Raw genomic sequence first — 13,529 nt, forward strand, 5'->3', positions numbered from 1 at the left:
TCAATGACTCACAGGCAAATATTAACACACTCTGAAGAAGCAAAACTTAGAAATATCTTCCCAACACAGTTTGGGGACAGAGCCCATGGCTCATTTCCCAGTTAATGGTGAACCAGGCTCAGAAATCCTTGCTGTTAGGATGGCGAATTAGTACAGCCTATGTTCAGGGCACAGATTTGCAAAGAAGGACTGTCTCCTAGGGTGAGTGGCAAATTCTGAAGAAAATACAAAGCTCAGATCTGGGAGAAGCACTTAAGAATGATGATGTTATACTGACAGTTTCAACATGTGACTGACCCACGGGCAATGATTGGTGGTAATTATAAAGGCTGACAGCATTTTGCATTATTATTAAGAATCCTTTAAATATATTATTTTGTCTGCTTTGCTATTTTCCTTTCCAGAGCAAACAAAACACAACTGTGAAATGAACTTCTGGTTCTGGTAAAAAAGTGCTTTTGGGGAAAAATGTTCAATCTCACTAATAATCAAAAATGCAAAATAGAACCTAAGAAATCGAGAGGAAGATCTAATAATATATGACATAGTCTCAACTCAGGGCAAAGGTACAGTGACACATTCTTATCCACTGCTGGCAGGAATGTTGCTGGGTACAACCTTTCTAGAAGGTAACTGGGCAGGAGGTATCAAGGGCCTTAAAATATTCATAATGCTGACCCATTAAGTCCAATCCCTGGAGTGCATTCTACAGAAATCAGAGATGAATGCAAAGATGTTGGTACAAGGATGTTTATTGCAACAATTTCTATTAAAAAAGTAGAAACAAATATAATGTTCAACATATGGTACACAACAGAATATTATAAAGTCATTAGTAGTAGGGATGCTGGAAAACACTTATAATTTAATATGAAGTCAAGACGGTAAGTTATAAAAATTTATGTAAACTATGACTATTTTGTTATATATATATATATATATATATATATATATATACACATGATACTGAATGGAAATATACCAAATTATTAACAGTAACAGTCTTAGGAAAGTATTTTGAAAGATGATTGCTATTTTCTTCTTTGCATTTTTCTGTATTCCCAATTTTTCATGAGTTAAGATGTATTACTATTATAATAAAAAGTGTTATTTTAAATATAGTGCTATGACCATAAGAGTTTGCAAGTTCAGGAGTGTGGTGACACCAGAATTACAGCTCAATGTCAAAGCAAAACGAGTAATAAATAAACAGCTGACGGCATAGGAAACGGATAAGGAGGTAACTTTGACTAATGCTGAAGACCACACAAGTGAGAAACTCAAGAAGTCACAGAAGACAAGCTATTACATTACCTGTTTTGTTCAAAGTAGATAATACGCTTGAAGTAGCATCTGAAATAAAATGATAAAAATTAGTCTAACTATTGGCATGATTAATGATACATGCATCTTCCTAGGTTCCTTAAACGTTTCACTTTTCCCCACATCCTGTAGAAGTTAGAATTCTGTAAAAGCCATCTGACACCACTAAATGTATTTGCTGCCCACACTCTCACCACATATCCATTTCCCAATCCCCCAAGACAATTCGTGAGCAAGTATTCATTCATTTGAAATGTGTTTCCTGAACACAAGTTATGTAACTACAACACAGCAACACTCCTATAATTATTAGATTTAAATAAACCCATTTATGTTGTTTAATCATTTGTCCCCGTTTTTCTCTGTAATAATGAAAGTCCCTAAGGGATATGATAGTTCCAGTTATTACTAACTTTAATAGCTAGCCTGGTGGATGCTGAATGCATTTGTACCTAATGGTATACCCTTATAAAGCAATCTTTAAGTAATTCTGATTTAAATATGGAGTTTTTAAACATTATATTCAACAAACTTTTAGGAAAATCTCATTTTGATCTTTTTCACTTAAAATTCAATTTAAAATCTACCCTATCAGTATTTCTTTAAATGAAAATCCTTCTAGAATTTATTATCCTGGATGAAACTTTAGGGGGAAAAAAAAGAGCATGTATTACATGATCACATTTAAAAAAAAAAAAAACCCACATGAATGAGATCCAAAAACTACTGCCAGAGCGATTTTGAAGATGTTCTTTCACTGTAAAAAGTAATTGCACATAAAAATGATAATGTCTGGCCGTTCGCATTGGACCAAATGTGAATTTAAAACAGTTTTGATCAGCGTGAGTTGCATCTATGGTTTTTTAGCTCCTTAACCACCAACCACATGGTGAGATTTCATCTAAACTAAGGGATTGTGAAAAGTGCTGGGTTTTGACTGCAATAAGATGGAAGGCTGTCTACCCACAGAGAAAAGGGAACAGAATGTGCTGCCCTGCCCACCTCCCTCGAATATAGCCCAATTCTTTGCCCTTTTCCCTGGCATGATGAAGCCAGCTTTTTTTTTTTCATACTATTTAAAATTGATAAAATCATCTGTCTTTGAACACTCTGTGCCTCTAAATCCAGGCTGAATCATATGAAAGTCACTAGATGTGCTTTTCACATTTAAACAGTCTGTCCTATAAAAGTGTGTTGGCATTGTGTCGGAGAGCAAGGAAAATAGGGCACTCAAAATGTGATCGATACTGCTTTCCTTTCACAGGACAGTTAAGAGTGGTGGGCAGCTGTCCTCCCTCCATGACTTAGGAGAATTTTATCATTTAACCAGAAAGTTTAGGTTGCTCTTCAGGGTTGACAGTTTGGGGGATTTTTTAATTTTTCTTTGTTATTTGAATAAGGAAACCTTCAACACCATGAATTACACTTCTATTCATACTAAGGGTTATCAATTTTCACTTGCTTCAGAAAAATTCTTACCGTTTAGGCTTGTGGTTTCAACCTCTTTTGTCCCGAGGTAAAAAAGACAATACAAAGATAAAATTAAATCAAAAACTTAACAAATTGGGGTAAATCTAGGTTTAAATTTTGCCAAAATCTTGCCTGGAGTACCATTGGAGTAGGGGACAAAACCAACAAGAGGTGATTCAGCTGTAGGAGAAAAAAACAACAATGAAATTTTCCAATTAATACTATGAAACAATTATTTATTGAATTTTAAGAAGCTAGAACTTTTGAGATATAATTGTGAAAAGTAGGAAACATGCTATCAGACCAATATGTAGTTAAATCTGCAAGTCCTATAATCACTCAGTGAGTACACATTTAATGAGAGAATAGTAGAGAAAGAACCCAAGAGATGCAATGAGTACAACTATCTCATTTTATGGATAAAGAACCTGAGACATGACCACAAAGCATGCTCTGACTTATGGAATATTACAGAAATAAGTTTAGAAATCACAACAAAATACAAGATATACTACTTTCAAATTTTTTCAGCCAGAGAGTTCACAAAAACATTTTATACTTGAATAATTTGTCAAACTGCAATTATGAAACGTACTGGCACATTGGCTCTACTCTATGACAACACCTGGTAACTCTTCTTACAATGAATTTAGGATTTAAAAAAATGATATTGCTATCACTCAACACTATGACCTAACACAACTTCCTGGTAAGTTATTTTAAAATATGGCTGCTATTAAGATCATCAATCACATTGTAAATTTCCCGTGGAATAACTCCATTTAAGCTGAGGTCAGTCTACCGCACACATTTTGCATGTTTAAATATTAAAAAGATCCAATGGCTTGACCTCTCCGTACGCACAGGACAAGTAAACATTTCACAACTAAAAGAAACTTTGCAGTAAGGAGCCTGATACTCAGCTGGTAAGGACAACATTTGGGTGTGTCGAGGCACTTGGTGGGCCTGTCTGTTTTAGACCACTAATACATTGGCTGAAACACACACACCCTGTCTGTCCTATATTATTGCTTCCAAATTTTGTCATTTACTACATTTTTTTAAAATTACCAAGGATACTTCTTGAGAAGTAAAACAGTTCTTGAGCAGTTAGATTCAAAGTGTGGATATGGAAGCTTTTGCTCTTGGGGCAGAACAACCCAATTGGTCTAAGTCGTTTTTTAATTAATGACTAGTATTTTTTCTGAATGGTGATGAACAGTGACATCAAACAAAGAGCCCAGTGGGCAAAGCCGCCTGCCCATCCCTGGCTGTGTCCTGGCTCTCCCCAGAGGCCCCGAGGCTATGCCTGGCATCAGCATGTGCCTCCAGACCCTCGGCCTCATTCCATGCCAACAGGATTTTGTAAAGATATCACCTGATTAAGTCTCAGAAGGCTACTGCAGTGGAAGAAAAATACACTGATTTGTTTTATCCTAGAAGTTTAACAACGAGGGGGCAAACTGGCTCAGTAAAAAGAGCTTGAGCTTTGGAGATCTGCAGTCCTGGATGTGGCTCTCTGCTCTTACTTAATAACTCATAATAGTAATGATTATTAATACTGAGGGTTTACTCTGTGCTGGGCACAAGTGTTAGCTCATCTCATCTTTACATCTATCCTATAAAGCAGGTACTGTTATTCTCCTCAATTTACAGATGAAGAAACTGAGGCACAGAATGGCAAAGGAACTTGTCCAAAGCCACATAGCTAGCAATGGAGGTAGGAAGGTCGTGGCCAAATTCCAACTCAAGTAGTGTGGCTCCAGAGACTGAACATGAACAAGTTTTATCCTCTCTGACCCTTAGTTTCCTCATCTATAACATGAATATAATGACCCCTATACTGTAAGATTGGGAGCAGAATGAGATGTCTGAAGACTCCCAGGCATTTACTATGTGCACAAGCAGTAATAGTGATTATTATTAATTTCATTTAAGTGAATTCATTAATAACAGTAGGTCATTTTCGTGCAACTAAGGATAGAATGTGAGTTGACACACTGCTTACCACGAAGATTGTTCTGTAATATATGGTATATGTATTGCAGAAAGAAATACAGAAGTAGGAGTCAGAGAAGCCATGGGCTGCCTCTGTGTAATGTGGGGCAAGCAGCTGTGTGAACTTAGGTTAAGTCACTTAGCTGCTCCAGGCTTCACTGTCATTAACTAAGGGATGGGGCGGGACCACTTTATCCCCGAAGTCTGGTCCAGCTAGCAGTCTCGAATGGGGGTTTGGTTGCTGGTTCCTGCCAAGACACGTCCTAGTTATAAATTTCTCTTTAATGATTTGCCTCCCCATTCTCATGAGTGCTAAGCCTTTAGAAATCTTTTGAAAATTATTTATTCAGTGAGGTGTTGAGGAAGTATATTTAAGATAACATCTCAATTCTCAAATATAAGAACATTCAGCATGTATAAACATGTTCTTGATACTCTTGAGGAGACTTGTGAACTACAACAGACTACAACAAAAATAACACTGAAAAAAATTAAAAAATAAAAATAATACTGAAGAACTTAAGCAGTTACCGTAATGAAAACCAACAATGTATACCTCAGCTTTGTCCAGCAACATTGGAGGATCAATATGCCTGTCCTTGTGTCTGTGTTTGCTATTGATTTTTCGGGTACAGGTTTAAAGACAGAATTTAATGAACTTCATGGAAGACAACAATTTTGCTGTAGCTGACATTGCATGGAGAACTTTTAGAATATTTTCCTGAAATTCCCCCAAAGTCATGCAATAAGTCTTACCGGATGGTGATAACAAACTTGAATCATCAGCATGCTCTGTTGAGGAAAAAGGCGATTTAAAATTAGTCTCGTTTGTGCGTGAATTTGTAGATTAACATCTTTAATGGAAGTGAATGTAAAATGAGCTGCAAATAGTGACCAAAAGAGGGCAGTATGTCAATTTACTATTACTGTCAACAGCCTAATCCGTTCTTTCAGTTCTCCACAAAGATGTATCTCTGGTGAAGCAATTCTTCCAATTTAACCACTGACGGTGCTCTCCATATTTTGTTATACAATGGCTGAGACCACTTTAAACTAAAAATGATGACTAAAGACTTTGGTTGTTGGCTAATATTCATTAGAATGTGTAAAAGTAAATGTATACATCTGCATAAATTAAACTTCCATTAACTGTGCTTCTTTTATATCTACTAGCACAGACTTCATACCTTTAATTAAGCCACTTCTTTCTTCTGAGTTAAACTAGATCAAGCGTCTCTGGATATAAACTACAATAAATGCTGTGTTATTTATTTTGGGAGAATGCTCAGATTCCTTAAAAGAAAAGTAATTCTATATTTTTCTCTATGAAAAATAATACTTACTAGAGAAACAAGAAATTACAGATAAACAAAAAGATGAAAGTTAAAACCACCAATAATTTCACCACACAGAGATAAATGACATTAACATTTTTACATAGATTTTTTTCTCTCTCTGTGTTGACGTATATCTACATGTATGTAAATATATGAATGTATGTGTATATATATGTATGATAAGAAAGATCATATCATATAAACTACAACCTGATTTTTCTCATGACAGTATATCCTGAACATTGTTCTCTATCATTAAACAATTTTCCACAATACCATTTTGTGATGACTGCAGAGCATTTCATTGATTGGATGTACCATTAGTTGATATAACAAATTTCCTTTTGACCTACATTTTATTGTGTACAATTTTCATGATTACAAACAAACCTGGAATAAATCCTCTTGGCTAAATTTTTGCACGCATACTTGGCTATTTCCTTCAGAAATTCCATGAATTTTGATTGCCAAAATGCCCTTCAGAAAACAAACCGATTTACACTACTCTTTGCAGTACATGAGGGTGTTACTTTCCCAAATTCTCACCCACATGGAGTATTACCTTATAAAATTTTAATTACAAAGGAATGGTTATTTCCATAGTGGTATCTTAAGACAATTAAAAAGAAAGAATAAGTATATTTAGAAACTAAAACTGCAGAGTGAAACATACCTGGTAGCCTCCAGGAGCCTATTTTCCTTAAATAGTGATAGGGTACTGATGATTTTCTGGGATAATTAAAACACAGGTCTGCTTGAAAGCAGGACTGAATGAGAGCTCAAATGGTTAGTACAGAGTGGTCAGTACCTTGATGCCCTAATTTAATTGAAATTGCCTCTTCTTAGTCTCTGTCCTTCAATATATCCCTCACGCTACCTTAATATCCCACCAATCAAAGAGTGTGTTGACAGGAGTTTAATTTTTAGAATGCTCTTGGGAGCACTAAGGGGGGAAATCAGTCATTCACAATTTAGTATGAATTAATTCTAATTGGCTGAATTCTGATCATGCAGCAAAGACCTACCATACTGGGCCATGTTGAAAAGTACTGGGAAGAATTAACATTCAATATGGGCTACTTGAAAATGACATATCAGTTTAGGCAGGTGAGGTAGAGTGGGGTGGGAACGTGGCAAAGGCAGGGAACAGCACGAAGGCACTGAGGAATAGTTGAGTACCAGGGAAGAGGGATGGAGAGTGATGCTGAAGGGCAACAGGAGTTAATACTGCTTCCTTTCCAATTTTCTCCAGTGGCTGACCAGAGCCACCAATGGTTCCAACCTTCTCCGCTGCTAAATCCTTTGAAAAGAGCTATGTACCCACAGAGAAAGAGGCTGGTTTGAGTTTTACCTCTTTCTTAGATGCTCGAGGAAATAGACAACTCAAGGGTAATGGGGGAGCCAGAGTAGAGAAGGAACTTTCCTGGTCAGCCATCTCTGGGTAGACAGGTTTGATAGGCATGGACTCACAATCAAGAGATAAAACCTGATGGAAACATAGATCAGGGGCAAGACCAGCCAAGCCTGCAGGGCTCTCAGCAGCAATCTACACCGAAGAAGGGAGGGAACCCCGTAAATAAAAGCTAGAGATTTTTAAATTGTTACTGTCTGCTTTTTCCTTTTAGCTTTTTTTTCTTCTAGGGGCCAGATTACTCAGTGACTAACATTTTATTCACTTTTTCTGTCTCTCATTACAGTGCTCCACATCACTCCTGGTCCAACCTAGAGACGTCCCCACAGGCCTTACATTTTCCTAAGTATCAGCCTCTTGTTTCTCTTGGGCTCTCTCCTAACTCACTTCCCATTTGTTACAACCAAAGAGGTGGTCGTCATTTCCAGTGAGTCATGTATTTGAGCTCCATGCCACTCTTAGGAGACAAAACATTTCCATTGTTAAAAGGATTCACAAACAAAGAAAGGAAAAACATTTAAATTTTTCAGATTTTCCTTTGGAAACCTACAAAGAGCGAATTTTAAAGCATTATTCATTTATTGAAGTCTCAATTTCAGTCCATAAATAAAATTATTGTGATCTGTCTATAAAATTTACTCAATATGACTCCCTAGTGATTTTTTAAAACAAAGTCCATATACTCCAATTATGATGAGCAGGAGTTTGGCATGCCTCTGCTTCGAATGGACACCAAACAGAGGAACTGGAAACTCAAGAAACTGGCCCCCTCGATGGAGTCTCTTTCCCTACATCGCCTCCCTGGCACACTCTTTCAAAGTTATTGCCACCACCTCCCAAAATCCAATCCCACATGGCCAAGTGTGGTCTGAGCTCTGCTACGTGAATGCCTTACTGTCACCACCCCTCCTACTCCACAGAGTCAAGAATTCATCTCCCATCACCCCACATCATTTCCATACCTGATCATTCTAGAATTTGACAGACCGCTGGAAACACCAGCCAAACAATTTAAGCTGGAGACTTCAGTCTGTTAGTTTCCTGTACTGTTGTAACAAATTACCATGAAGTTAGTGGTTTACGACAACACAAATTTGTTGTTAAGAGTTCTGTAGGTCAGAAGTCCAGCTTGAGTCTCATCAGACTAAAAGCAGGGTGTCGACAGGCTGCACTCCTTCCTGGAGGCTCTAGGGGAGACTCTGCGTCCTGCTTATTTGGGTAATTGGCAGAATTCAGTCTGTTGCAGTTGTAGGTCCTCATTCTCTTGCTGGCTGTAAATTGAAGGCCATTCCCCGAATCTAGAAGCCACCCACACGTTTCTTAGCTCATGCCCCATTCCTCCATCTTCAAAGCTAGTAGTAAGAGTGGGATGGGATGGGGGAGTCCCCCTCATGCAGCATCTCTTGGACTCACTCTCCTGCCTTCTTCTTCCGCTTTTAACAACTTCCACTTTTAAATGATCAGATCAGGCCCACCCAGGTAATTCACGATAATCTCTCCAGGTCATCCTTCTGAATTTTAATCACATCTGCAAAAGCCCTTTTGTCTTGTAAGGCAATGTATTTACAGGTTCCCCAAGGCCATTTACTTGGCATTTGGTGACTGTTGGGCACTGTTATTTAACTTTTCCACCGTATGTCTTGTTTTCCAGACTAGATGCTCAGCTGTTTGATGCCTTATTATCCTCCAGGAATCGAGTCCAGGGCCTTGTATCGGGTAGATGTTCAAAATATTTTCGGACTAACTGACGACATCGTGAAAGAGTCTCTATCAGTTAGGAACCCACGACAGGTAGTTCAAGAGCAGGAATTTAATGGAAATATTACAAGGGGTCAGATTACTGTGACACAAAGCACAGCAAGGGAAAGATGGGGAACAGATCTGAGAGTAACGACGCGGAGTCCATGAAGGACACACTTGAGAATACTTCTTGGATGGCTACTGTTCAGAATCTGCCGTTCAGAGCAGCAGCTAGAACTGCCAATCACAGCAGATCCTACAAACATGGATGAAAATGGCCAGACACATATCACAAATACTGCCTACTGCAATGATCTCAATAATATATCCTTTATTGACCTTTCCTCTGTTCCTAATGCTGTCTTCCTGTCCCCGCTCCTGATTCCCGGGATCACCTCCCAAACAACCTGAACCTAAGTCTTACAAGGTCACATCTGAGTGTTTCTGAAGTGTTCATTTTTCTCCTGCTATTTGATAGGGTGGGAGATGTAGGACTTAAAATATGGGTGACAGATGGGGTTTTTTGTCTTGAAACCTGTGACTGTGATAATACTAATGAGTATTTCTTCCCAACACATTCATCCCCAAGTTGGGTGGGAAAGATAAAGGCTTAATCTTCTAGAAGTGGATCTAAAAAGGATATGACTTGCCCACCTCCCCCCTTGCATGGATATTTTAGACCCAACTAAAATTTGTAATCTGGTGGCAGTCCTTCTCTGGATTGAATTACTGCTCCAGAGAGAGATGATTCAACACAAGGCACCACGCCTTGGCACTTTTATATGGGAACCCCAAACAAAACAATATTGTCATTACATTGGCTCTTCAGGGCTTGCAACAACAGACACTCTTCCAAGAACTGTATTTTCAGAGTTTACTACATAACCAACAAAATGAATGAAAACACTTCTACTTCGGCTCAGCCGAAACTTGTTGACTTGAGCTGTGACCATCTCCCGTCACACTGCTCAATAAATACTCTGACATAACGTTTTTATTAAACAATTATTAATGACACCACTAAACAAAACTTCAGCTCCTAGCTGATGGAATTTCCCAAAGTGCAAACGATGGGCAATTCGAGGTGGGCCTTGGCCAAAATGGGAATCAGGGGAAATGTGTGCTCGGTCCCCGAGCTCTGATTCCTGCTCTTCTCCCAACCTCACGCAGTACCACGCACCCGTCCCCTTGCCCCTTAACCCCTCCAGAACTGATCTGACCTCTCTCAGGGGTTTATGGACCATCCCTTCCCTGAGGATTTAGGGGATGCATTTTGGAATGCCCAGACAGTCCCTGAAATAGAAGGTAAATTTGTGTGTATTCATATGTATTTTTTTTCCAGGAAAAATAGTCCGAAAGGGAGTCTATTTTCAATTAGCAAGCATTTATATAACATCACTATGACCAGGCATTTCATAAGTACTATCTCATTTAGTCTTCATAACAATAATACGAGGCACATTATCCACATTTTACAGATAGGGAAACTGAGGCACAGGGAAGTCAAGTAACGTGCATAGTAAAAGGACAGAACCAGGATCTGAGCCGAGGCTCTCTAGCCTCACTACACTGGGCTGCTTCTCGTCTTGGGCTGTGGTTTAAAATAGTGAAGAGCCACTGACCAACTGGCTGTCCACCCCGTTCCACTTTAGAAGGGATGTGCATTTTAGGAAGGACAAGAGCCTTGAAAATCTATTTCTCAGAGACGGAGAAGATGGCGGAGTAGAAGGACACTCGCAGGTCACCCTCTCCCACAAATACACCAAGACCCACATCTACAGACCCACTCAGCCAACCAGAGCACCTGCGGAACTCCAACAGACCATCGCCCTCTTCAAAAGATAAAGACACCAAAACTCTGGTAGGAGAAAAGGAAAAAAGAAAGAACAAAAGGCAAAGCAGCGCGGGACGGGTCCCGCGGGGAGGGAGCGGCAAAGGAGGACTGGCGCTCTCTCGCCGGGTCTCCCCTCTCCAACTGAGAGGCCAGCGGGACGGAGGGGGAGCCTCCGAGGCTCGGATCTGTACAGAGCAGCCCTTGACTAACAGAACTAAGTTAAACGGGCACAGAGCGTCCCCACGACACCCAGCCTGAGACGCGGGCCGGCATCGGCGGGCAGGGCCAGGCTGCACAAGCCGGGCGGAGGACGGGGGCGGCTGCACAGAGGCAGCCCCGGGGGACTGCAAGGGGCTGCGCGCCGTGGCTGTGGGTGCACAGGGCAGAACAACCTGGGCCCTCCATAAAACAGCAAGGTTGATGTGCTCTCGGGGGAAGGGTGCACACCCCCATCTCTGAAAACCCGCGGAAAGTTTTCGGGGGAAGAGAGGCGGGGCTCAGGCACAGCCGCCATATCCTCCGCGCTGAGCACTCAGGCGGGGGCGGGGGCGAAACCTGCATCCACACTGAAGGGCTTAGCAGCCTCAAAGGCCAGACTGAGACTGGCCTGCAGCCCGGGCAGATAGGATCCTTCCATCCTGGTCCCTCAGAGAACTTGCTCCACAAAGACAAACAAGGAGCTGGGTTTTGGCTCCGAGCAGGGACAGGGCTGTCCCTCGGTCTTCCCCGAGCCCACCTGCGGAGCGCCGACCAGGGCAGAGCGCGCAGCCGCACAGAGAGCGGAGCTACCGGCGGCGCAGGTAGAGGGAGAGCCCACCCCCCCCCCCCCCGCCTTTCGGGCAGGAACACAGCCCCTGACCGAGGTGCTGGGAGGGGGCACGACCCGCCCTCCTACCCGGCCAGTCTGCAACATCTGACTGCGGCATCCGGAGGGGCAGCGACCCGCCCGCCCACAGCAGAGGAGAGCTGCACCTGACCCAGTGTTAGGAGGAGGCGCGATCTGCTTGCCGACAGGTGCTGGCAGCAGCACAGAAGAGGGCGCCAACGGAGGGCCTCTGAAAACAGCAAGCTGAGCTTCCAAAACAGGACGAAGACAGAAAGACTTCACACTAAAAGCACACAGACTCCTGGAGAACACCGACAACCCCCCCCCTTTTTTTTTTAATGTTTTTACCTGTTCTATTTTCTATTACTCTCTTAATTTTTACTTCTTAATTCATTTCTATTTCTCTTGGGTTTTGATGTCCTGCTATTGATTAGACACAGGTTTCAAATACATCTATTCATCTCCCCCCCCCTTTTTTGGTAAAGGTTTTAAAAGGACGTCTCAACCCGATTAATACTCTGCTTCAACTCACTCTTCTATTATTCATTATACACTGTTTTCAAACCCTCTTTCTCCCTTCTTTTAAAATTCTTTCTCTCTCTCTCTTATTTTTTTTTCTTTTTTTCCTAAGTTCTATTCCTAAATAGGCATCAGATAGATAAAATCCTTAAGGACCAAAATAAACAACTGATACTCCATAAACCACAGTGCCAAAGAGGTATGAGCAAGATGAAGAAGCAGAAAAACTTTTCCCAATTAAAAGAACAAGAGAAATCCCCTGAAAGAAAGATCAACGAAATAGACATCGATAGCCTACTAGATCAAGATTTCAAAAAAGGAGTGATCGAATTGCTGAAGGAATTAAAAGAGATAGTGTTTAGAGATATAAAATATGTCAAAAATGAAATTGAAGCTATAAAGAAGAGCCAAGTAGAATGGGTAAACTCATTGACAGAGATGAGGAATGATCTAATAGCTGTGCAAAGCCAACTAGATAATGCAGAGGAACGAATGAGTGATCTAGAAGACAGGGCAATAGAAAGCACCCATTCAGAAGAACTACAAGAGAAGCAAATAAAAAATAATGAAAATAGCATAAGGGACCTATGGGATAATATAAAGCGTCCCAATCTTCGCATAATAGGGGTCCCAGAAGGAGAAGAAAGATCAAAGGGGATTGAAAAGGTTTTTGAAGAAATCATGACTGAAAACTTCCCAAACTTAAAGAAGGAATCAGATATCCAAGTACAGGAAGCTCAGAGGGTCCCAAACAGGAAGAACCCAAATAGACCCACACCAAGACATATCATAATCAAGATGGCCAGAGTCAAGGATAAAGAAATGATTCTAAAGGCAGCAAGAGAAAAGCAAAGAGTAAGTTACAAGGGAACCCCCATAAGGCTCTCAGCTGATTTCTCTACACAAACACTACAGGCCAGAAGGGAGTGGCAAGATATATTCAAAGCCCTGAATGAAAAAAAGATGCAGCCTAGGATCCTTTATCCAGCAAGGCTATCCTTGATGATAGAAGGAGAAATAAAGAGTTTCACAGACAAAAAAAAAGCTGCAGGAGTTTAGCAACACTAAACC

At 40.6% G+C, this 13,529-nt stretch overlaps 1 protein-coding gene across 9 annotated transcripts in view; it reads right to left on the minus strand.

Annotated features, from left to right (window-relative positions):
* Positions 1-13,529, minus strand: part of ADGRG2 (adhesion G protein-coupled receptor G2) — a 120,966-nt gene that overhangs the window by 38,273 nt on the left and 69,164 nt on the right. For 7 of the 9 annotated variants that reach the window (XM_074359781.1, XM_074359777.1, XM_074359775.1 and 4 more), the window contains 4 exons: positions 5,548-5,583; positions 2,926-2,973; positions 2,803-2,826; positions 1,315-1,353 (listed from right to left, as the gene is read on the minus strand). In XM_074359781.1, the coding sequence (XP_074215882.1) occupies positions 1,315-1,353; positions 2,803-2,826; positions 2,926-2,973; positions 5,548-5,583 (147 nt within the window). The remainder of the gene's footprint in view (positions 1-1,314; positions 1,354-2,802; positions 2,827-2,925; positions 2,974-5,547; positions 5,584-13,529) is intronic. The other 2 variants (XM_074359779.1, XM_074359774.1) reach the window with 1 other exon arrangement.

This window comes from Camelus bactrianus, chromosome X (genome assembly GCF_048773025.1).
Source record: "Camelus bactrianus isolate YW-2024 breed Bactrian camel chromosome X, ASM4877302v1, whole genome shotgun sequence".
Taxonomy (NCBI): Eukaryota; Metazoa; Chordata; class Mammalia; order Artiodactyla; family Camelidae; genus Camelus; species Camelus bactrianus.